The sequence below is a fragment of the Lutra lutra genome, chromosome 9 (assembly GCF_902655055.1).
Source record: "Lutra lutra chromosome 9, mLutLut1.2, whole genome shotgun sequence".
In the NCBI taxonomy this organism is placed as follows: Eukaryota; Metazoa; Chordata; class Mammalia; order Carnivora; family Mustelidae; genus Lutra; species Lutra lutra.
In genome coordinates, this window is record NC_062286.1 from 84,097,512 (window position 1) to 84,123,165 (window position 25,654).

Here is a 25,654-nt window from a genome sequence, read left to right on the forward strand (position 1 = left end):
CTGAGAGAATCCGAGGAAGAGATGCTGAATAGCTGTTAGAAATATTTTAGGAATCATGCAAAATTAGAGGAGTTGCAAATGACAGGCGAAGGGTCTGGTTTTCTAAAAAAGAGAGACACTTTTTGACCCTTGGATGGTAAATTCCATTTCATTTCTCGGAGTCTGATGGGGATTCTCAAAAAGGTGGTGTGTGAGCATCTGCAGAGGAAGCACACACACCACATCCCCCGCCCGCCAAATCCATTCTTCCAAGTTTCACAAAGAACGGGCCATGCCAAACCAGGGCCATTTCTTCTGGGATGGATTGCCAGTTGGATAGCTCAGAAGGTCATGTATTTGCATCTCAGCCAAGAGTCCTAATACAAATTGATTTTATTTATTTATTTATTTATTATTTTAGTGCCTGTTGTGTGTCAAGCACTGTGATAAGCACTGGGGATAATGGAGCTAAAGGAGTTCAGTTTCATGATGTCAGAACTACTCTGTGTTATCAAATTAATGTGTACAAACAAGTGGTGGAATTAATTAGATTGGTTATTTAATAAATGACTTAATAAACATTTTTTTGTAACGAGGTTTATACAATTTTTGGATAAACCATAAATGGTAAGAAAATGTTATTCATGGGACAGCTGGGTGGCTCAGTTGGTTAAGCAGCTGCCTTCGGCTCAGGTCATGATCCCAGCGTCCTGGGATCAAGTCCCACATCGGGCTCCTTGTTTGGCGGGGAGCCTGCTTCTCCCTCTGCCTCTGCCTGCCATTCTGTCTGCCTGTGCTCGCTCTCTCTCCCTCTCTCTCTGACAAATAAAAAAAAAAAAAAAAAAAAAAGAAAAAAAGAAAATGTTATTCATTGACAGACCTAGTCAGAAAGATTATTTTTTGTGCATGACAAAGACCAAAATTGAGATGAATTATAATAACAAAATTCTATGTTCCTTTCTGCTTATTTTAAAAATCTAATTGTATGTTTGTGAATTTGTGTGTTAAAGATTTAGTGATAATGCATGGATCTTTACTTATAAACCTTTGTGATTAAATAAAATAAAACCTTCCTGAAAAAATCCCTCCTCTTCTCCAAAGAACAGGGTCGGTGCCTACAACCACAACCACAACCACACAGCCACACAGCCACACCAGTGTTGGGGAAGGGTAGGTGGGGAGCAGGAGAATGTGTCTAGGTCAGCCAGAAGCTCATTATTACAATCTCTGTGTGCTTCATTCTAATGAATCACTTTTTCCCACTGGGACATGAACTCTTCCAGGTCAGGGCCTGTGTACTATAACCTTAATGTCTTGCAAAATGCCTGGACCCTCACAAGTTCTCAATAAGCACTTCTTCAAGAGTATTTCCTTCTTCAACCCCCCAAAACCCCTTAATTTGATCTGATATTGCATTAATTATGGAATAGCATCTGTATTCGTTTGTCACTGTTGCTGTAACAAATTGATAAAAAGCTAGTGGCTTGTAACAATACAAATTTATTGTGATTACAGTCCCAGAGGTCAGCAAACCCCAAAATCAAGGTGTTGGTAATGCTTTGTTTTTTCCTCAGGGAGGCTTTCAAGAGAATCTGTGTTCTTTTCCTCTTCCAGGAACTAGAAGCCATCCACATTACTTGGCTTGTGGCCCCTTCAAACTGGGAACTTTCTGACTCTTTTTCTTGTCACATTTCTTTCTTTGACCATTCTGATAGAAGAGATTCTCTACTTTTCTTTTAAAGATTGACATGGTTAGATTGGATCTACCTGTATCATCCAAGATACTGCCATAAAGAGTAACCTATTCACAGATTATGTGATTACAGTTAGGACTAGGGTGTGGCCATTTTGGGGAGACCATTACTCTGCATATCATAGCCTCCAAATCAGAAAGGTGATAGTAATAAGGTGTTAAACTCTATGCAGAATATTTTACTATGCCTCACTTAAACTGAATACTTGAAAATTGTAGCAAAGAACCAGAACAGTAAGGAGATTTGGAGTTGTGCCAGTCTAAGGGATATTTAAAGGAATAGGAAGTTTAGCTTAGAAAAGACAAGACCCAGATGTAGGGGTCCAGTGGCAGTAGTGGTTTTTGGAGGCATGAAATGACCGCTTCTTCAAAATATCGGAAAATTCTGTGGCATGACAGGATTGTACACTTGTGCTGTGCAATCTCAGAGGACTGAATAGGATTAATCTTGGAAACTTTAGGGAAACAGATTTTGGCAGAAATTAAGGCTGGGTTGTATGAACATTAATGTTGTCCTTCAATACAGCAAGCTAGAAATGGCATGACTTGATGTCATGGGGGTCTTACAGAAGAAATTTGAATATTAGGACAGCTAAGGTGGACTGTTAAATTCCATTTTACCCTCACAGCCACCAATTCTGTGACTTAGAATTCCATTCATGACCTTTGGGCCCCTCCACTGTGTTTAGTTGGAACTAGCCAAGGCCCTACATCTTTACTGAAGAGTCATTTCTTGCCTTCGCCAAATCCATATTTAAGGATTTGTCCCAGACCAGCAGAAGAATTGGTGAAGGAAGTTGGTAGAGCTGATGCCTCTTCAGAAGATGCAGTAACTCATGTTATTGTTGAGAATATATATTTAAAAAAAAAAAACAGTAGCCATAGAGATAGTACAAATTTTAAAATGCTACACCAATACTTAAACATACTGTCTGACATATTCAGACATGAAAAAACAACTGTAGAAGACGAAGCATGAAGAAAGTATCGATTCATTAGGTGGTCTGTATAAGAATCAAATATAACACATGAGGAAATCAGCTGTTTAAAATGAAGGGAACAAAAGAAAGGGTAGACTAGCTTCTTTCATCTTAATCCATAAAACAATGTATTTTGAGACTTTTTTTTTAAACCTGTCCACGTTGGGGACGGTTATTTAAGCGACTTGTACAAGATCTGGGAGCTGTGGTAGAAAATGCTATTTTTACGTAAAAACATATGTGGCCTGAAAGTACTTTTTTATACTTTAGTTTGTTACTTTATTATTGATCTTTTAAGTATACATCTGTCTAGTTTATAAATCTAGACTCTACTTTGTGTTACGTATTCAATTAGACTACACAGATTATTTTGTATCCCAAAAGTATCAAAAAGGAATTAAGAAATTAATTACAACTTCACTTGTACTCAAGAGAGCTCTTTGTGGTTTCTTATAGCTGTTATTTATCTATCTTCAAAGAGAGTCTTAAGTGTCTTTGGCTTTGGGGTTGTAATGGTCATTCTAGACTAAGAGAGGCTTGTTCAGACACTTAAGATGGTGGGCCAATACTGCCAATGACTTCATACCACTGCATCGTCTTTCCACTTCTATGGATCACCCAACAGCAATAATGTTCATTCTAACCAGCTCCTGATACTCCTCTCTACAGTCAAGGGAAGGTCAGCTATTTTTTGATCCCCATGGGAGAGAGACAGCTCCTCAATCAGTATCCTAAAATAGCTGGCCATTCTCAGCTGCTGGGCTGGATTCCCTCCAGGGGAGAGCAAAGGGAACACAAATCCACCCACGGGGTGTAAGTGAGAAGCCACCACAACATGAGCTAGGAGAGGTGTCTCAAGAAGATCCTGCTTACTCAAAAAATCTTTCTTCTTCTTTTCTTTTGTTTTCTTTTTTTAATTGAGAAGCTAAGTGTCTGCCATTTTAAAATTTCTTATTTTATTTAAAGGGAAACCAGTGCCTTGAAAATGAGACTAAATATTGCCATCTTCTTTGGGGCTCTCTTTGGTGCTTTGGGGGTTTTACTCTTTTTGGTGGCCTTTGGATCGGATTATTGGCTTCTTGCAACTGAAGTGGGGAAGTGTTCAGGTGAACAGAATGTGCGTTTCTTCTTCCAAATACTGATGTACTTGGTAGAGATGAGGATAGCCTTCCTCTTGAAATCAGAGAGTAGTCGTGGAGTGCCTATTTCTTCACAGAAGAGATAGGTAGAAAGCTACTGACCATTACTATTTGGGATAAAATACATTGCTTTAACATTTTCCTGGATATGGTAACTTAAGTAATGTACTTTGTGTTGATGGCAAGTTACTTCATTTGTCTTCTGTGTAGATAGAGAACATCACTTTCCACCATGAAGGATTCTTCTGGAGATGTTGGTTTAATGGGATTGTGGAAGAGAATGATTCCAGTATCTGGAAGTTCTGGTACAGTAAGTACAATTTAGCTTTATTTTCCCCCTTGTCATTAAAATAAGAATGAACAGCTTCTTATTTAGTACAGATCATTTACAAGATAGGATTGGATTCTTAACTATAGAATCTTGATAGGACACCTTCAAAAGACTCATGAAGTGGTTCTTTTCAGTAGGTAGAAATGGCTACATGAATAATTATTTTATTTTCTAACCTAAAGTAAGAGTCTGGATATTTATGGCAAAACTGAATTATATGCTGTTTTCTTGTTCTGATTTAAAATACCCTAACTTTAATAAAAACAAAAAACAAAACCCCTTGATATTACCTATAGAATTTTTCTCAAATGTCTATTATTGCTATATTGCAAATATATATATATATATATATATATATATATATATATATATATTTGGTTATCCCTCAAAACGTCAAATTTTAAAATTTAGAAATAGAGATGTGTTATTTTATATTCATGACTTTAAAGTTAAAAAAAAATCTTTTTAAATAATAAAACTTAATTACCAGCCGCAGTGGATGAAAGCTCACTCTGTTTGGGCTTTAACCAAGTTTGTTGACAATATGAAGAAATGCCTGGCTTTTGATGTTTGCATTCTCTCATAGAAACTTGAAAGTTCTCTTTTGAAGTAGAAAAGCCTCTTAAAAATATGATACATTCTTTTCACTGTATTTCCTATATTATATTAATCTTTGAAAATAACTAGCTTTTATCTTACCCCAAAGGTTATTGTAGGCTGAAATTATTAGTCTCCTTATCATATACTCCTGCGATATATCAAAATATGGTATATACTCCTGTGATTTATCAAAATATGGCATTTATATATATAATAAAGAATACATAATAAAAATATGAGATCTTGGAAGACAAGCAAGCTGACAGCAAGTAGGCATGCGTAAAAGGAACCAAGTAATAATGAGATGAAATTTTGCAAGAAATAGTTGACAGGCTTTCTTACAGACATTTTGGGGAAGAGAAGTGTCTTCCAATGAAAACTATTTAGACTGATAGAATAAATCAGACTATGCAAGAGGAAAACTTTTCCAAGGATTAGAGGAAGGAAGAATTTCACTCCTTAAAGAGTACGCAATGAAATCTTCAAGTTTTCAAACAACATAAAAGTTTTTTCTTGTATTTTTTCCAAATACTAAAAATGCATTTGGATTATTAACTTGTATGACCTATCATTTCCATCTTTTCCCTAAAAATAGAATATAGAATACTTTTTATATTATTCAGAACTGATCAAGGTTAAATCTAAATTTATTAGATTTTTAAAACAATTACTTTTTGAATACTTACTGTGCACTAAACATCAAATTAGGAACTAGAGAATATGTTTTTGAAAATAAATGAAGTGTAGTGTCTTTAATTTTAAGGTGATATTAGGGGCATTCTCTGCACTGAACTATGTCATGAGCTAGGTATTTTAGATGAATCCACTTTCCAGGTCCCCTGAGCTGCTTAATGAGAGTTTTTTTCCCCCTCATTGAACTGTTCTCTGAACTTGTTGATCTAACCTGCAGTTTGTTTAGCTTGTGTGCCCCAGATCCCACATTTCTCTTGTGTTAGGAACAGGTCTTCTCTCATTTTCTCAATAACAACTACCTCTGTTTGGTCTCCTTTCTAGCCAATCAGCCAGCATCCAAGAACTGTGCACATGCTTACCTGTCGCCATATCCCTTTATGAGGGGAGAGCACAACTCAACCTCCTATGATTCTGCTATTAGTAAGTACCTCTGTCCACCGAATGCCTCTGAGAGGGACTTGTTTTTTTGAAAAAAAAAAAAAAATTAACATATATCATTTCAATATTTTCTCTGGTATCAATCTGTTATATATAAAACAATAGGAGGCCTTTATAATATACCATTTATAATTCTAATTGAATATAATTTAGGTTTTAAAGTAAAGCCATTGTAGGGCACCTGGGTGGCTCAGTTGGTTAAGTATCTGCATTCAACTCAGGTCATGATCCCAGGGTCTTGGGATCAAACCCCCCAACAGACTCCTTGCTTAGTGGGGAGCCTGCTTCTCCCTCTCCCTCTGCTGGCCACTTCCGCTGCTTATGCTTTCTCTTTCTCTGCCAAATAAATAAATAAAAATCTTTAAAAATATATAAATAAAAGTAAAGCCATTGTAATTTACTTGCTACTTATAAAGATATTTTTAAGTGTGTTTTATGATGTGGAAATAATGATACTAGGAAGAACTGACCTGAAACTAGTTTTACAACAACAAGTAATCATAATATATACCCTACTTTTACAACATTGTTTTTGTAGCTCTTGCACATACAAATATGATTATATTACTGTTTTCCTATGAAATGACTGAACTTTGTTATATGTGATAACTTGGAGAAGAACAGTCAAATATCATTAACTGAGAGTCATAATTACCTAGTTTCTTTTGTCTTTTCATACTATTTGTTCTATAGAAAGTACACAAACTTAGTTTGTACAAAAAGTAGATAATATATGCTTAAATCTAGTTTTAGAGAAAGTACTTAAGCTCAATATGTCAGCTTTATTCTTAGCTGGTTTCATGAAATTTTTAATATAGAGTGTTTATCATAATCTTAAAACTAAGAGTTGGTTCAGAATTTACCAATGTCATAAACAGGAACAAAAATATTTGTTTTTTAGAAGATAATAATATATTGAATGTTCTGGATAGACTTGTTTAGTCAGTATTCTCCAGAGAACCAGTAGGAGGTATACAGGTGGGGATGAAGGTTGGGGAGTGAGGATGATTGATTGATTGATGGATGGGTGGATTAATGGACTGATGGAGAGATTTTAAGGAATTGTCTTATGCCATTGTGGAGGCTGGCAAGTCTACAATCTGTAAGGCAAGCCTGTAGACTGGATAGGAGTTGCCATTGCAGTCTTGACTCTTAAGGGTGGAAACTCTGGTAGAATGTCTTTAAGGAGACTTCAGTCTTTATTCTTAATGCCTTCAGCTGATTGGATGAGGCCCACCCCCATTATGAGTAGGTTTAACCAAATTAACACATAAGATTAACCATCACAAATCTTAACAAATCTTTACGGCATATATCATTTTTTTAAAATTTTCTATAAAAATATGTGTTTCTATACCTTATAATTTTAAGTTCTTCAAAAGATATACCATCTGCTTAGATCACATGATTAACATGACATTTTATGTAGTGGATGTGGGGTCTGGATAGGAAAAGAGGTGCACTGACACACAGCCATGCTTATCCATCAAAGTTGCTTGTGCTTAAAATGCCTGTGGCTTTTGGCCTTGAGAACTTGCAGTGTGGATGCTCTTTCCCATTGAAAACTGCACAAGGCAGTTCCCATTTCTCAAAGCCCTTTGCATCCTGTGTGACATGGACCTTCTCATTGATAAGAGAAAGAAGGCATAGCAAAGAGTAGGAGAAATCATTTTGTATTACAAAAAGTTGCAAAATAAGTATTCCCCTGACATTCTTATTTTTGTAAAATGGACTAAGAAATTGTACGGGGTTGACTTTCCACAACATTAGGTATTTGCATAAATATTAGGATTTCTGTTGATACTCATATGTTCAGGTCCTGTGATGAGATAGGTATTGTGGGGTACATATATTTTAAATGACTCTACATATTTGAAAAGCCCGCACCTTAAGGAAATAGAAGAGAACTTTAAAAACAAGGTGACATGATCTAAACATAACAATTATGATGAGAAAGTGCATGTCATAAAAATTATACTGCAATTATGCTTAGAATTATTGTATAGCACTGCATATAATTACTGTGTCATTTTTTGGATCTGATGACAAAACCATATTCCAATTTTTTTGTTTGTTTTAAATTAGCAGATTCCTCTTTGGCTCATATATTGTAACTCCCTATTCACTTTAAGCAACTTTATCAAACACTTTAGCAAAAATGACTGAGATGGGAAAAAGTATGTCCTACAATAGAAATAGCATACACATATTTCATTTACCTTCATAATAATGTACAATGATATCTGACATTATATTTGGGTGGTTTTTTCTTATGATTTCCTTTATCCAAGAGAAGGGCCATAGATATCATTAGAAGGGTTTTACCTGATTGAATGTACATGTTTCCTAGTTAGTGAGACCATCTAGTCTTTACTGGACTCCATAGCCACTCTTTGGCTTCATGTAGCCTTATAATGATCAGGCATTATACATTTGCTAATTTATCTCGGCTAAATTCAAAGTATTATTTGTAAAATCTGTGCTTTCCAGCCTGGCAAATAATTGGTAAAATGGCTCTGTATTCTCCTGAGCTCTTGTACTTGTAGTCAGCCAGTATTGAAATCAGTGAAAATAAAAGAGTGGTATCTAATTTTTCTGGAAGACTGTTTTGCAATCATCAGATACAAATGATGAAATTATTCTATTTCATAATACGGAGACTGAGATTCAGAGAAACCACGTGATTCTGTTTTCACACAGCTGATTATTGGCAGAACTAATGCAAAGGCCCAAGTCTCTGGATTTTGTTTATTGATAATCATATAAACTAAGTGAATGAAAAGGTAGATTTTAATGTTTGCCATTAACTCAAGTACAAGTCTTTTCATTGGATCTCAACAAAAGAAGGATTTTAATGTTATGTTGGCCTTTTCTACTTCTCTATCTGATCCTGATGAGGTCTAATTCAGTGTTTCCTTTATTTATCTTTGCCTCAAACACATATCCTAAAATTTCTTTATGCACAAATCTGGTTATTTGAATGGTTGCCCAAGCCTAGAGAGGTTGTTAAAGTAGGGTTGTGTACTTCAAAGTCTTTTAAACAATTCCATTACCTTTTGATATCTGTCAGAATTTAGATTTTGTGGTTCGTTTCATGATTAGACTCAGTCATATTTCTTTTATTCAGTATCATTTGGTAATGATGTACAGAACATAGATTAATTTTCTAGGTAATTGAGCCTCTGAATGAATTAATCATTTTGTTGTTGTCCCCACAGCCTTTGGCCACACCTACACCAAAGTGCTCATTATAAGCGACTGCAATTGTTTAGTTTCTTTATTATTTGTTGGAAGTCCCTAAAGGCACAGAATGTATCCTACTCATATTTATATCCCAGAACCTAGTATAGTGCATGGTACTTAGTAAATGCTTATGTATCTCTATGGAATGACTTAGTGCAAAAGCTCCTTGGTTTTCTTCTTAAGCAGAATATATGAAAGTAATTTTTCCTTTTCTTGGTGAGTTGGAACAAACACACACACCATGACCTTTCTTGTGTTTCTCAGAATCAGTGTTTGCCCTCATTCTTCGGGGGCTTTGGATGTAGTGTCCCTCCACTCCAAAAGCTCTTCCTTTCTTCCCTGCCCCTCCTCCCTTTGTTTCTCTAACAAGCAGGCTCATCCTTCAAGCTAGTGCATAGGTCAGTTTTCTTAAGGAAGTTTTCCTTGCCAGCTGTCTGCTCCACTAGTAAATAGACCAGGTTCTCCTTTATCAAAACCATTCTTTTTTTGGGGGGTGGGGCGTGGGTGGAGGCTCTATGCTCAATGTGGGTCTAGAACTCACAAATCTGAGATGAAGAGTTGCATGCTCTACTGACTGAGCCATACTTGAATTTGACTTTCCATAGCACAGATTTTGTTTGCTTGTGTAATTATTTTGTTCATGTATTTGCTTCCCAGTTCAACTCTAAGCTCCATGGCAGTGACATCTTTTGTGTTTGGCTCACTGGTGTACCCACTAGAGACTGAATGCTAAATGAAAACTTTGGGAGAGCCTCGTTGCTACCCTATACTGTGGTATTCATCCTGGTGCCCTAAGGAACTGTTGGTGTGTGTAGGAATTTTTCAAGCCTTTACTAAGTGACTTAGATTACTCTTAAATTGTTTTTCATACTTTTTAAAATAATTTTTCCGTCTTCAACACTGCTTTCACATGTCAGCTGTCCTTTGCATTTATTGTCAATGTTTATTTATTTTGTATTCTTTTCCGGTCTTCTCTTTCTTCACCCTTACACAAAATTGTAAGGCAAAGCAGATTATAGAAGACTAGAACAGGAAGGAGAAAGGTAGGCAAGATATTAGTGAGCCATGTATTAGGTTGTAAGTGATAGGAAACTAACAAGCTAAAAAATGCACAGTTGAAGCTATGCTCTTCCACCTTCAGAAGAGCAGGCTGTCCCTAGAATTCTCCAGTAGATTTCTGCCAATGCTGTAGTCATCAGGGCAGTGTCATGTGGCTTCGGTGGGCTGGGACCTAGAGTTACCAGCTCTCTAGTCAGAGGAGGATAAGGGAGAAGGGCTAGGAGCAAGTGCTGATCCCTTAAAGGGTCAACATGTCCTCAGGGCCAATGAGAGCAGGGCAGCAAGGATAAAAAGGGAATAATGGTTATAGGTTTATTTAAAGAGTTAATGTGTAGGGATGCCTGGGTTAAGTGTCATCCTTTGGCTCAGATCATGATATCGGGTCCTAGGATGGAGCCCCACTGGGGGCTCTCTGCTCAGCTTCTCCTTCTTCCCCTGCCTGCTGCTCTCCCTGCTTGTACTCTTTCTCCTTGCCAAATAAATAAATAAAATATTTTTAAAAATTAAAAAAAAATTTTAAAAAAGAGTTAATATGTAAAACTAGGTAGCTAAACAAAACAAAGCTGGAGGAATCTAAGATGATGAAGAAGTTCCCTTTTGAAGAAGGCATAAACACTTAAACAATTTAAACAATGTGCAATAAAGGGTAAGATAGTCACCTCCATCCCATTGATAAATACTATTTTAGAGTATTTCTTACCAATCCTTTTATATGTATATTTTACATAGTTTTAATTGTTATAAACATTTATCCTTTCTAAGTTAGCAAGCACTTCTCCACATTTTTACCTAATGATTTTTAAAATTTTAAATATGTTAGTTACTACTTCCACATTAAAACTAATGTAATAAAAAAATAACAGGGAAAAAACATTTAAAATAAAAATAATTTTATGCCTGTACCATGTCATAATTTGTATTAATTCTTTGGATTATATTTACAGAAGTGTGAATGGTGAATCAGAAGGTAGGGATAGGTTTTCTTTGTTGTTGTGTCATGCCATGGTACCTCATTGCTTGCCAGCAAGCCCTGAACTGTGCATGACTTCAGATAAGAACATTTGGTAAGGAGGGCAGAAATATGAGCAGTAGGAGGAGGGAGTCACATTTGAAAGTGGAGGATGGGGATTTAGTTTGGACTTCAACATTTTAAAGTTGGTTTGATGGTAAAACACCATTGCAAAATAATTCAACCCATAACTTGCTATGTAGAACTGACTTCCCTTGAAAGACCTTAACTAGGAGAGCAGATACTGATGAGACATTACAGAGGTAGTTTTTAAAAATTTTTTAATTTTTTAATAAACATATAATGTATTATTAGCCCCAGGGGTACATGTCTGAATCGCCAGGTTTACACACTTCATAGCACTCACCATAGCACATACCCTCCTCAACGTCCACAACCCTCCCACCCGCTCCCTGCCCCCCTCCCCCCTCCCCCCTCTCCCTACTCCCCTCCCCCCACTCGCAACCCTCAGTTTGTTTTGTGACATTAAGAGTCTCCTATAGTTTGTCTCCCTCCCAATCCCATCTTGTTTCATTTATTCTTTTCCTATCCCCCCAAACCCCCCACTTTACCCTTCAACTTCTTCATATCAGGGAGATCATATGATAGTTGTCTTTCTCTGATTAACTAATTTCGCTAAGCATAATACCCACAGAGGTAGTTTTTGATATAAGGTATAATCTTTAAGAAAAATGTCATAGAAAAAGAGATGGTAAAATTTCAATTATACTTAGGGGGAGAAAGAAAGAAGCATAGAACCACCCACAAAGGAGAAAGAAAAAGAAGCCTTGAGAAGTCAGCTGATGAGGAGGCTGTCAGCCCTGTCACAGGGTTTGGTGGTGGAGAGATTCTTGGGAAGGAGTTGGTAGCCCTCAGTGACAAATGCAGAGTGACTGGGAATGAGAGGGGCATGAAGGAATTGGATAAGATGGGATAAAGCAAGAGTTTTCATGACCACTGATAGCTGTCTACACTGAAGACTCAGCTACAGAGGCATCTCTTTCTAAACCTAATCCCGCCTGCTCTGCTGGTTTGGCCTGAGACGTATAGGCCTGCTGCTCTGTATCTCACTCCTGCTTACTTCCAGTTCCCTTGGATCGGACCTTAAGGCCCTGCCCTCCTTCCTGGTAGTGCCCTTCCTCCCTCAGGGAACCATTCCATTTTCCTGCACGTTCTGTCACCTGACAATAGCCCTTCCTCAGGTTTCCTTCTCCTTCTCCTTTTCCAAGAGGAGAGGTCAGAAAGCAGAGATGCTCATAAAGGGGGCAGAGCATCAGAATGATGGGGGTGTGAACCCTCATACAGAATGTTTAAGGAATGGGCAGCAAGGAAGTTGAGACCTTTGTGATTAGCCAGCAGCTTGGACTTGGACTTGGAGTCCACAAGGGCACAGGATTTACACAGGGCACCTGGGTGGCTCAGTGGGTTAAGCCTCTGCCTTTGGCTCAGGTTATGATCCCAGGGTCCTGGGATCAAGTCCCACATCAGGCTCTCTGCTCAGCAGGGAGCCTGCTTCCCCTTCTCTCTCTGCCTCCCTCTCTGCCTACTTGTGATCTCTCTCTCTCTTTGTCAAATAAATAAACAAAATTAAAAAAAAATCACACACACATTTTGCCTTATGCAAGGTAAAATCAAACATAAATACCCTTATATTTGACAATTTTAAACAGCACAGAAACAAATTAAGATTTGAGTCTAAAGTTAATGAAAATACTTAAATAACTAAGAAGATATATCAGCATGTCCTAGGTACCTAATTTCATTGGGATGACTTCCAGCTTCCTGATCAATAATGCTGGTGTAGCTGGGTCTTATTTCCTAATTTTCTCATGTTCAAATATGGTAAATCTGGACATTGTCTTAAATTTATCAAACTTCCTTCTGTTCTGCTTTAGTTGTATAGGAAAAAAAACTACACTGCAAAATATGATGGAAATTACAGGTCCTTTTTCTTTTTATCATAAATGTCAAGTACCTAAATATTGAGAGACACCTTAACATCTACTCCGTGTCCTACTGTTCATTCAGACATTGGGGATTACACAGCCATGGCCACAGAAACAGTGCGATATTACAGGGTGCCCGCAGTTCCCGATTTCTGGCTGACTTTTTAATCTGTGACCCAGGGAAGTCTCCCCTGCATTCAGGTTGGAGGCACCCACAGGGCAGCTCACTCAACCTTCCACAGCTGCAGCTCATGAGGATACAGTTCCAGGGCCCAATATCAAGGCTGAAATTAAAAATCACTCTTTCAGAGGGTGTTATTTTGTGTTCCCTGCAATTGATTCATGTACATCTAAGGATTGATTGACAGCTTATATAACATCCCTGCACTCATGGGGGAGATTACCTTCTGTAAATAAGACCGTGCATATGGCTTGGCTTCCCTTCATGGAGGACAGGCTCCAGCCTCTATGGAGGCTTCTGGTGATATCTATTAAAATGTCAGCCATACTCAGAAGTAGAAATCTCCTCCAGTCATAGAGAAACTCTTGGTGCCAGGCTATCTTAGCCTTAGTAGTATTGACATTTTGGGCCAGATAATTCTTTGTTGTGGAACTATCCCATGCATTGGAGGATGTTTAGTGACACCCTGGCCTCTACCCACTTGATGCCAGTAGCACCCCTCAGTTGTGCCCGTCAAAAATGTCTCTTAACGTAGCCAAATGTTCTAGAGTGGGTGGGCACAAAATCACCCCTGACGAAAACTACTGGGGCACTGTAGATATTCATTGCTAACACTTCTGAGGACCCAAGCTCTTCTTCAGGATTATAGTCACACTGTGTACTTTCTGTGCCCACCTCCAAGGCTCCATGGCTCAAAAGCACATAAATAATGGTTAGTTTCCTTCTTCCATGCAGAATATGCAGACAAAAAAGGGAGCAAGGAGCTTCTGTGGGTCTCTCTTACCTTTAAATTTTACTGCTTCTGCTTCAAGCTGTGGATCTTTTCTTAGGAAAGAGATTTACTTAATCCAATGGAAAAAAAAATGTCAAAGCATTACTGTATCCTGGGCACTGTTCTGGGTGCTTTAGTGTCAGCCCTAAATTCTTGCCCTTGTGAAGCTTTCATTTTGGGGGGGAGGCAGATGGTAGACAAAATCAGTCAGTCAGGTACTTGGAGGGGAATAAAAGGTGATAGTGTATGTGTAGAGGCAATATCAGTATTAAATAAGGTGACCAGAGAGGTGATGTCTGTTTTGAGTTGGCCAGCCCTGACGGAATGGGGCTCTGTCATCTAGCTTACCTGTCGTGGTTCCTTGATCCCTCTTTTGAGGACTAGGTGGATGCTATACAGAGAGTACTTAGCACAGGGGCTGACTTTTGTGGTAAGAGTTCTGTGGGAGTTACAAGCTGAACTTCCAGCCGGTGTGTCTGTGTTCACTACCTGGAGCCAGTGTTTCCTGGCTCTGGCTTCTTTATCTCCACAAAGCTCACTGTACTTGTTGGTAAAGGGAAGATTAGTATAGTATTAACCCACACAGTTGTTAAAATGAGAAGAGATAATAATACAAGTGCTTAGCAGAGTAGTTGCCATGTTGTTGGTATTCAATAAATGTCAACTACTTTTATGGCAATATACCAATTTAGAGCACTGGAAATAAGTCCTCATGAGGGCAGGTAAATTCATCACAACTTCCCCAGTGAAATGCTTCCTTCTCTTTGAAGTGTGTATGTGTGTGTGTGTGTGCGCACGTGCGCGTGTGTGTGTAGTCACATCAAGCACTTGGTAGAGTTTCTGGCAAAGAATAAGGACTTCAAAACTAGTGTTCATTATCATTATCCTTAGCAGATCACCATCATCCTGGTACAAGATAGTTAATACTACCATCTGTATTGGCCAAGCTTTGCCACTGTTTATCTAGTAATTTTGATTAAAATTCATTCAACAAATATTTATCGAGCATGTACTGTGTGCCAGGCACTGTTCTAGGTTCTGGGGAGCAACAGGGCACAAAACAAAAGGAAATCTCTGTCCCCATTGGGCTGACATTCTGGAGAGGGGATACACATAAGGCAAGATAAAATAAGTCAATTTAGAGCATGTTGGAAGATGACAGTGCCTTGGAAAAACAAAACATGGAAAGAGGCTGGAGACAAGGGACTGACAGATGTGAGGGTGATAAGAACTCAGTAATGTGGTTAGAGGGAAGTTTGGCTCTGAGAAAATGATATGGAGTGGACACTTGTAGAAAGTGAGGAAGTGAACCATATGATGTCCAGAAGAGTGTTCCAGGTAAAGGGAACATGAGATGTAAAGCCTAGAGGGTAGAACGTGCCTGATGGGTGCAAAGAACACAAAAGTAGCTAGCACCGCAGGAAGAGATACAGTGAGTAGAGAGTAGAGGAGATGGTGAGGGAAGTGGATGGTGTGGGGGAGGTTGGGCCAGTGTAAGGACCTTGGCTCATGTTCTGAAAGAGAGGAGAAGGGGGTTAATGGATGGTTTTGAGCTAATTTGTGTTGTAAAAGAATTTCTCCAGTTATTGCAGTGTTAACAGACTGTAGAAAGTCAAATGTGGATTCAGGCAGACAAAGGAGGAAGTTTGCTATATTCCAGATGGCTAACACAAAGACATTAGTAAGTAAAAATTTGTCTGAATCTAGCATGGTCCTTTTAAAATTATTTAACAACCAGTAAGGAAATCTATCAAGTGGACAATACCTATAACACAGCACAATAAAATACAACCCTTATATCCAGACTGCTAGGTACCTTAAATACCAGTTTTTCCTTTTTGTAGTTTTTAAAAATTTTTCATTATAGAAATTTCCAAACATTTACAATAGTTATCAGCATATTTTCTAGTATATGTGCTGCCAAACTGGGCACAATAATTATCAACATATTTTCTAATCAAATGATTATTATTGTGAATTTTGAGATTTTTTAATATTTTCTAGATATGAGTCTTCTATTGAGTAGTTTGTCTTCCCAATCTGTAGCCTGTCTTTTCATAACCTTAACAAGGTCTTTCACAGAGTAAGAGTTGCAAATTTTGATGAAGTTTAATTTATGGAATTTTTCTTTTATGGATCATACTTCTGGTGTTATGTCTGAGAACTGTTTACGAAGCCCCAGGTTCTGAAGATTTTCTCCCATTTTCTTCCAAAAGTTTTTAAGTTTTATGTTTTACATTAAGTTTATGATCCAGTTTGAGTTACTTTTGTGTGGAGTGTATGATTTACAATTTTTCAAATGTGTGTTCCATTGCTTTAGCACCATTTGTTGGAAAGGCTGTCTTTTCCCCCATTGAATTGCCTCTGTACACCTGTTAAAATATAATTAGTTATACTTGTGTGGGACTATTTCTGGATTATGTGTCCTGTTCTGCTGATCTATATGTTGGTCTGTCTGCCAGTGCCACATCATCCTCATGAGTTTAGCTCTATCTTAAAGTTGGAGTGAATGATTCCTCCTATTAGGTTCTTTTTAAAAATTATTTTAGCTATTCTAGATTGTTTGCATTTCAATATGAAATTTAGGATAGTCTTTCCTATATCTATAAAAAAATCTTTCTTGGATGATAGAATTGCCTCTATCAATTTGGGAAGAATTAATTTTATTTTGTTGCATCTTTATTATGTTGTCTTCCAGTCTGTGAATGCAATATATTTTTCCATTTATTAAGATCTTTTCAAATTTCTTACATCAGCATTTTATAGTTTTCAGCTTATAAATCCTGAATGTGCACTACTAGATTTACATCTAAGTATTTCAATTTTTGAGCAATTGCAACTGCTAATATGTTTTAAATTGTGGTTTCTATGTGTTTATTGATAATAGAATTATAATTGATTTTTAATGTTTACATTATATTATGAGACCTTGCTAAATTTACTTAGTAGCTTTAGGATGTTTTTGTTTGCTTTATTTTTATTTTTTGTACATTATTTGGGATTTTCTGTATAAAGAGTCATGTCATTGGCATATAGGGACAGTTTTATTTCTTCCTTGCTTGCATGTAAACCTATGCTTTTTATTTCCTTTTCTTGCCTTATTGCATGCACGATAGCTTCCAGTATTATGGTGAATAACAACAGTCAGAGCAGACAGTCTTGCCTCATTTCTAGTCTTCAGGAGAAAAAGTTCAGTATTTTTTCCTTAAGTATGATGTTGCTATAGATTTTATTTATTTATTTATTGCAGAGGTTCTTTATTAACTCTAGCATGTTTCCCTCTACTCTTTATGTCCTGAGCATTTTTGTCATAAATGGATGTTGAATTTTATTAAATTTTTTTCTGCATCAGTTGATATGGTCACAATACTATTGTTCTTTATCATATTAATATTGTGTATTACATTTCTTGATTTTCAGATACTGAGCCAGCCTCTTGTCATAGGAATAAACCACATTTGTTCATGATAAATATTTCTTTTTACACATTGCTGAATTCTATGTTAGTATTTTATTAAGGATTTTTGCATCTGTATTTATGAAGGATATTGATCTGTAGTTTTCCTTTTTTTACTGCTCATCTAGGTTAAATATCTGTAGTAACGATTTCATAAAGTAAATTGGGAAGTGTCTTCTCTTCTGTATTCAGGAAGAGATTGTGGAGAATTGGTACTAATTCTCTTTAAATGTATATATCTGATATAATTTACTAGTGAAATCATCTGGGTCAGGAGATTTGACTTTCAGGGAATTTAAAATTATAAATCTAATTTCCTCAATAATTACAGGGCTATTCAGATTATGTATTTAACATGTGATTTGTGACAGTTTGTGTTTTTCTAGGAATTGGTTCATTTCATCTAAGTGGTAAAATTTGTATGTATAGAGTTCAAAATATTCCCTTATTATTTTTTATAAATGCAGTATATATGGTGATATCCCATGTTTTCATTCCTGATATTGGCAGTTTGTGTCTTATTTTTATTTTGTCAGTATTGTTAGAAGATTGTTAATTTTATTGAACTTTTCAAAGATGCTTTTTTTTCATTTTTTTCTATTGATTTTCTGTTTTAAATTTCATTGACCTATTCCTTTTCTTATTTCCTTCTTTCTGATTGCTTTAGATTTGTCTTGCTCTTCTTTTTATACTTTCTTGAGGTGAAAGATTAGATTATTGATATTTTATCCTCTTTTCTAATATAAACATTTACAGGTAGAGATTTCACTCTTAGCACTGCTTTTGCTGTTTCACACAGTTGTTTTTTGTTTTTTTTTGTTGTTGTTGTTATTGTTTTTTTAAGATTTATCTATTTATTTTAGAGAGTGGGGAGGGACAGAGGGAGAAGGAGAGAGAAACAGGCACAGTCTGTACTGAGCATGGAACCTCATGTGGGGCTGGATCTCACCACTCTGAAACTGTGATCTGAGCAGAAACCAAGAGCTGGTTTCTTTCAGACTGTACCACCCAGGCACCCCGGCTTCCCACACTTTTGATACTATTTATTTTTATTTTCATTCAACTCAGTGTGTTGTTTAATTTCCCTTGTGACTGATTGTTTGACTCATAGATTATTTAGAAGTGTATTGTTTAGTTTCCAAGAGTTTGAAGATTTTCTTTCAATCTTTCTGTTATTAATATTTAGTTTGATTCCCTTGTGATCAAAGACTATACTGCATACAATTTAAATTCTTTTAAATTTAATAAGGTTTGTTTTGTGACCTAGGATATGGTCTGTTTTTCTGTGTATTCCATGACATTTGAAAAAAGGTATTGTTGTTGAATGGAATGTGCTCTGAATGTCAGTTGGAGGCTATCTGTTGATGGCGTTGTTAAGTTCTTCTGTATTCTGGCTCGTTTCCTGTCTAGCTGTTCTGGTAATTGGAGAGAGGCGATACAGAAGTCTCCAGCTATAATTGTGGGTTTATCTGCTTCCCTTTTCATTTCTATCAGTTTTTGCTTCACATATTTTCCTGCTTTTTGTCAGATGCATGCACATTTAGTGTTGCTATGTCTTTTTGGTAGAATCATCCTTTTATCATTATTTAATATTGCCAGTAATTTTCTTTATTCTAAAATCTATTTTATCTAAGAATAGCCCACTCCTTCATTCTTTGAATTGATATTTATGTGCTATATATTTTTTCACTTTTTTATTTTCAATATTTCTAAATTATTATATTTGAAGTGAGTTGCAGACATTTGGTTAGAAGATTTTTTTTAATCAAGTCTGCTAAGCTATCTCTTTTCTATTTGAAGACAATTTTTAGAGCAATTTTAGATTCACAGCAAGATTGAGAGAAGATAGAGAGACTTTTCATATACCCACTGTTCCAACACATGCAGGCCGTCCCTATTATCAACATCCCCCACCAGCATGGTACATTTGTTACAACTGATGAAACTACATTGAGACCTCATAATTACCAAAGTCCGTAACTTACTTTAGGGCTTACTCTTGATGTTGTATATTCTATGGGTTTAGACAAATGTATAATGATACATTTTGTATCCATTATTATGTTATCATATAACATAATTTCACTGCCCTAAAAATCCTCTGTTCTGGGGTACCTGGGTGGCTCAGTAAGTTAAATATCTGTCTTTGGTTCAGGTCATGATCTCAGGGTCCTTGGAACAGGCCCCACATCGGCCTCCCTGCTTAGCAGGGAGCCTGCTTCTCCCTCTGTCTCTTGCCCCCCTCATCCTTATTCTCTGTCTCAAATAAATAAATAAAATCTTTTAAAAAATCCTTAGTGCTCTGCCTGTTCACCTCCGCTCCACCCCAACATCCGGCAACCACTGATCTTTTTACGGTCTTTATAATTTTACGTTTTCTAGAATGTAATATTGTGTTTAATCATACAGCGTGCTGCCTTTTCAGATTGTTTTTTCTTCACTTAGTGATAGGTGTTTAAATTTTTTCCATGTCTTTTCATGGCCAGGTAGCTCATTTCTTGTCATCCCTGAATAATATTCCATTGGGTGGTTGTGTCACATTTTATTTATCCATTTACCTATCGAGGGACAATTCGGTTGCTTCCAAGTTTGGGCCATTGTGAATAAAGCTGCTGTAGTCATCCACGTGCAAGTTTTTATGTGGACACAACTTTTCAAATCCTTTGGGTGAATACAAGGAGGATGATTGCTGGATAGAATGGCAAGGGTTTCTTTCATTTTATAAAATACTGCTAAACCCTCCTGCGCAGTAGCTGAACCATTTTGCATTCTCACTAGAGTGGAGATTTCTTACTGCTCTAATCCTCTAGAATTTAATCTTGTCAATGTTCTGGACTTTGGCCATTTTAATAGGTGTGTAATGGTATCTTGTTGCTTCAATTTGCATTTCCCTGATCCCATATAATGTGTTGCATCTTTTCATAAGTTTATTTGCCGTCTTTATATCTTTGTTTCTGTTAAGGTCTTTGTCTACTTTTTAATTAGATTTTTTTTGTCCTCTTATTTTTAGGAGTTCTTTGTATATTTTGAATCACAGTCTTTTATTGGATGTGTCTTTTGCAAATATTTCCTCCCACTCTGAATTGTCTTCCCATTCTTTTAACATTGTCTTTTGTGAAAGAATTTTTAATTTTAATGAAGTTGAGTTTATCAATTATTTGGTTTGTGCCTTTGTGTTGTATCTAAAAAGTCTTGGCCATACCCAAGGACATCTAGGTTTTCTCCTATATTATCTTCTGGGGGTTTTATAGTTTGAGCATTTTACTTTTAGGTCTATGATCCATTTTGAGTTAATTTTCTTTAAGGGTATAGGTTTTGTATCTAAATTCAATTTATTGCATGCTGATGTCCAGTTGTTCCAGTATCATTTTCCTTGCTCCGTTTTATGGTCTTTGCTCCTTTGTCAAAGGTCAGTTGACTATGTTTATATACATTTGTTTCTGGGCTATATATTATGTTCCATTGATCTATATATGCCATTTCTTTGTCAGTACCACACTGTCTTGGTTATTACAGCTTCATAGTAAATCTTGAAGTCAAATAGTGTCAGTTCTCCAGCCTGGTTCCTCTGCTTCAACATTGTTCTGGCTATTCTGGGTCTTTTACCTCTGTATATAAACTTTAGAATTGGTTTGTTAATAACTACTGAATAATCTGCTAGGATTTTTATTGGGATTACATAGGATCTATAATTAAATTTAGGATATACTGAGTCTTCTTACCAATGAACATGGAGCATCTCTCCATTTGTTTAGACATTTGATTTTGTTCATCAGCATTTTTTGGTTTTCCTCATATAGATCTTGTACATATTTTGTTCAATTTATACCTAACTATTTAATTTTAGGGGTGTTAACATAAATGGTATTTTGATTTTAATTTCAGATTTTATTTGTTCATTGCTGGTATATAAGAAATCAACTGACTTTGTGTACCAGTGTTACTACAGCCTTGCTATTATTAGTACCAGAGGTATTTTTTAGATTATTTTAGATTTTCTATATAGATGATCATGTCATCAATGAACAAAGACAGTTTTCTTTCTTCTTTCCCAATCTATATACCTTTTATTTTATTTTCTCATTTCATTACATTAGCAAGGACTTCCAGTGTGATGTTGGAAAGGAGTGGTGAGAGGGGACATCCTTGAGTATTAGTGGAATAGTTTCAAGTTTCTCACTATTAAGCATAATATTAGCTGTAGGATTTTTGTACATATGCATTATCAATTTGAGGAATTTCCCCTCTATTCTTGGGTTTCTTTTTTAAGATTTTATTTATTTTTGAGAGAAAGAGAGAGAGAGAGCACAGGCAGGGGGAGGGCCAGAGAGAGAAGCAGAATCCCTGCTGAGCAGGGAGCCAGATGTGGGACTCAATCCCAGGACACAGGGATCATGACCTGAGCCGAGGGCAGATGTTTAACTAACTGAGCCACCCAGGTGCCCTATTCCTAGTTGCTTGAGAGTGTCTTTTTTTTTTTTTTTTAATCATGAATTGGTATTGGATTTTGTCAGATGCTTTTTGTGCATCTATTGATACGATCATGTGATTTTTTTCCTTTATTAGTTTGTGGATATGATGGATTTTATTAATCGATTTTTGAAATGTTGAATCAGGCTTACATATCTAAGATAAATCCCACTGGATCATGGTGCATAATTCTTTATACACATTTTTATATTCAATTAACTAATATTTTGTTGATGATTTTTGCATCTGTGTTCATGAGAGATATTGGTCTTTAGTTTTCTTGTAATGTCCAATTTTGTGTTAGAATAATGTTGGCCTCCTAGAATGATTTTGGAAGTATTACCTGTGTTCTATCATCTGAGATATTGTAGAGAATTGATAGAATTTTTCCTTAAATATTTGGTAGAATTCACCAGTTAACCCATCTGGGCCTGGTGTTTTCTGCTTAAGAAGATTATTAATTGCTAATTGCTTTTCTTTAATAGATATTGGGATTTATTAACTTGAGTTTTGGCAGATTGCATCTTTAAAGGAATTGGTTCATTTCATCAACATTATCAAATTTGTAGGCATAGAATATTTCATAGTATTTCTTTATTATCCCACTTTTTGGCTACTTATTGATTTTTTTTTTTAAGATTTTATTTATTTATTTGACAGAGAGAAATCACAAGTAGGCAGAGAGGCAGGCAGAGAGAGAGGAGGAAGCAGGCTCCCTGCCGAGCAGAAAGCCCGACGCGGGGCTCGAACCCAGGACCCGGGATCATGACCTGAGCCGAAGGCAGCGGCCCAACCCACTGAGCCACCCAGGCGCCCCTACTTATTGATTTTTTATTGCAATATACTTGACATACAGTATTATATTAATTTCAGGTGTACAACTTAGTGATTCAACATTATGAAGTGTTCACCATGATAAATCTAGCTATCTTTTATTGCCCTTTTAAAATCCATGCAAAAGGGGCATCTGGGTGGCTCAGTCGATTAAGCAGCTGCCTTTGGCTTAGGTCATGATCCCAGTGTCCTGGGATCGAGCCCCACATCGGGCTCCCTGCTCAGCGGAAAGCCTGCCTCTCCCTCTCCCTCTGCCTGACGCTCTGCCTACATGTGCTCTCTCTCTCTTTGTCAAAGAAAGAAAGAAAGAAAGAAAGAAAGAAAAAGGAAATCTTTAAAATCCATGCAAAAAATGCAGTGATGGTCCTTTTTTCATTTCTGATATTAGTAATTTGTGTCCTCTTCCCCCATCCCCCTTAAGTACCTTGGCTAGAGGCTTATCAATTTTGTTGATCATTTCAAAGACAATCTTTTGGTTTTGCTGATTTTCTGTATTGATTTTCTCTTTTCAAATTCATTGATATTTTTCTAATTCATATTATTTCTTTGCTCCTGCTTACTTTGGATTTAATTCACTCAACTCTTTTTTAGTTTCTTAAGGTTTAAACTCAGGTAATTGATATTAGATATTTCTTCTTTTCTAATATATGCATTTAGTACTATAAATTTCCCATTAGGCACTGCTTTTCCTGAATTCCACATATTTTGATAAGTTGTGTTTTCATTTCATTTAGTTGAAAATATTTTAAATTTCTGAAATTTCTTCTTTGACCCCTGTGTTATTTGGAAGTGTGTTTTTAAATCTCCACATATTTTAGGATTTTCCAGTTATCTTTCTGTTACTGATTTCTAATTTAACTCTGCTGTGGTCTGAAAGCATTGTTTGAGTTCTATTTTAAATTTATTAAGGTATGCTTTATGGTCCTGAATGTGGTCTATCTTCGTGAGTGTTCCATATGAGTTGGAAAACCATGTTATCCTGCCATTGTTTGTTGAAGTGGTCTGTAGATAGATGTCAATTATATCCAGTTAATTGATGGTGTTGCTGAACCCAGATAGGACCTTACTGATTTTCTCCCAGCTGGATCTGCCCATTTCTTACAGAGAGGAGTTGAAGTCTTCAACTGTAATAGTGGATCCTTTTCTCTTTTTAGTTCTATCAGGTTCTGCCTCAAGTAGTTTGACACTCTCTTGCTAGGCACATATACACTAAGGCAAAGCTATCCTTTAATTAGTGTATTTATACTATTTATATTTAATACCAATTTTGATATGTTAGGGCTTAACCCTGCCATTTAAATGTTTATTTTCTCTTTGCTCTGTTTTTTATTTCTCTGTTTTCTTTTTCTTGTCTTACTATGGACCACTTGAATTTTCTTAGAATTCCATGCATTTTGATCTGTCTTTAGCGTTTTTGACTATATCTCATTTTTCTACTTCATTCCACTTTCCAGACCATCCACTGAGTTTTTATTTTTGGCTATTATATTTTTTTTCATTCTTAAAATTTTCTTTTGGCTCTTTATACCTTCTATTTCTTTGCCAAGATTTTTTTTTCTCTTCAATTTAATTCAAGCACATCCATATTTCTCTTTGGGACATTTTATCATGGCTCATTCAAAAGCTTTATTAGCTAATACTAACTCTGTCTGTTAGTATCTACTGAGTGATCTTTTTTAAAAATTTTATTTTATATAAAATCAATTAACATATAGTGTATTGTTAGTTTCAGAGGTAGAGTTTAGTGATTCATCAGTTGCATATATCACCAGTGCTCATTACATCAAATGTCCTCCTTAATGCCTGTCGCCCAGTTACCCCATCCCCCTACCCACCACCCCTCCAGGAATCCTCAGTTTGTTTTCTATAGGTAAGAGTCTCTTATGGTTTGTCTCACTCTGATTTCATCTTATACTTTTTTCCTCCCTTTCCCTATGTTCATCTGTTCTGTTTCTTTAATTCCATATGTAAGTGAAATCATTTGATAATTGTCTTTCTCTGATTGACGTATTTCACTTAGCATAATACCTTCTAGCTCCATCCACATCATTGCAAATGGTAAGATTTCTTTTTTTTTGATAGCTGAGTAATATTTCATTGTATATATATACCACATCTTCTCTATTCATCGGTCAGTGGAACTCTGGGCTCTTTCCATATTTTGGCTGTTGTGGACATTGCTGCTATAAAGACTGGGGTACTGGTGCCCTTTCAAATCACTGTTTTAACCTTTGGATAAATATCTAATGGTGCCATTGCTAGGTCTACTGAGTGATATTTACTGGAGTTGAGATGTTTCCTGGTTAATCAGTATGGCCAGTCATTTTTTTTTCCAATTAAAACCTGGAATTTGGGGGTATTGTATTATGAAACTCTGGATCTTCTGTTTTGGTTGGCTTTTTGATACTGCTTCTGCTGGAGAAGGGGTGGGTACTGCCTCAATAAAAATCAGGTGGATGTGGAATTCCATGTTCCCACTTAGTATGTGTTAACATGAGGAGAGGCTAAGGTCCTTCTGGGCAGCAGTGAGAGTTCTGGCTTTCCACTATGCTTCCATTGATATCATCCTGGCCAGAGTGGTTAGGATTGAATAATTATAGCTTCTTTCATTGCTTCCACTGACCTGGGGAGTATGCAAGGGGTGTTCTCTTTACTACTGGGTGTTCGTTTAGGTCTTGACTCTCCGCGAGTCCTCCTCTGATAGCACCCTAGCTGGAAGGAATGTCTAATTTTCACCTAATAGGGGTGGAAGTCCAGGCTCCACACATGA

General features: G+C 36.5%; 1 protein-coding gene across 2 annotated transcripts in view; it reads left to right on the forward strand.

Moving 5' to 3' along the window:
* The first annotated feature begins 3,503 nt into the window (after positions 1 to 3,503).
* The window catches only part of TMEM182 (transmembrane protein 182), a 57,063-nt gene continuing 34,912 nt past the window's right edge, over positions 3,504 to 25,654 (forward strand). The window contains exons 1-3 of one of the 2 annotated variants that reach the window (XM_047746317.1): positions 3,504 to 3,829; positions 4,062 to 4,161; positions 5,797 to 5,895. In XM_047746317.1, coding sequence (XP_047602273.1) covers positions 3,698 to 3,829; positions 4,062 to 4,161; positions 5,797 to 5,895 — 331 coding nt within the window. In that variant the 5' untranslated portion in view covers positions 3,504 to 3,697. The remainder of the gene's footprint in view (positions 3,830 to 4,061; positions 4,162 to 5,796; positions 5,896 to 25,654) is intronic. The other variant, XM_047746316.1, reaches the window with a different exon arrangement.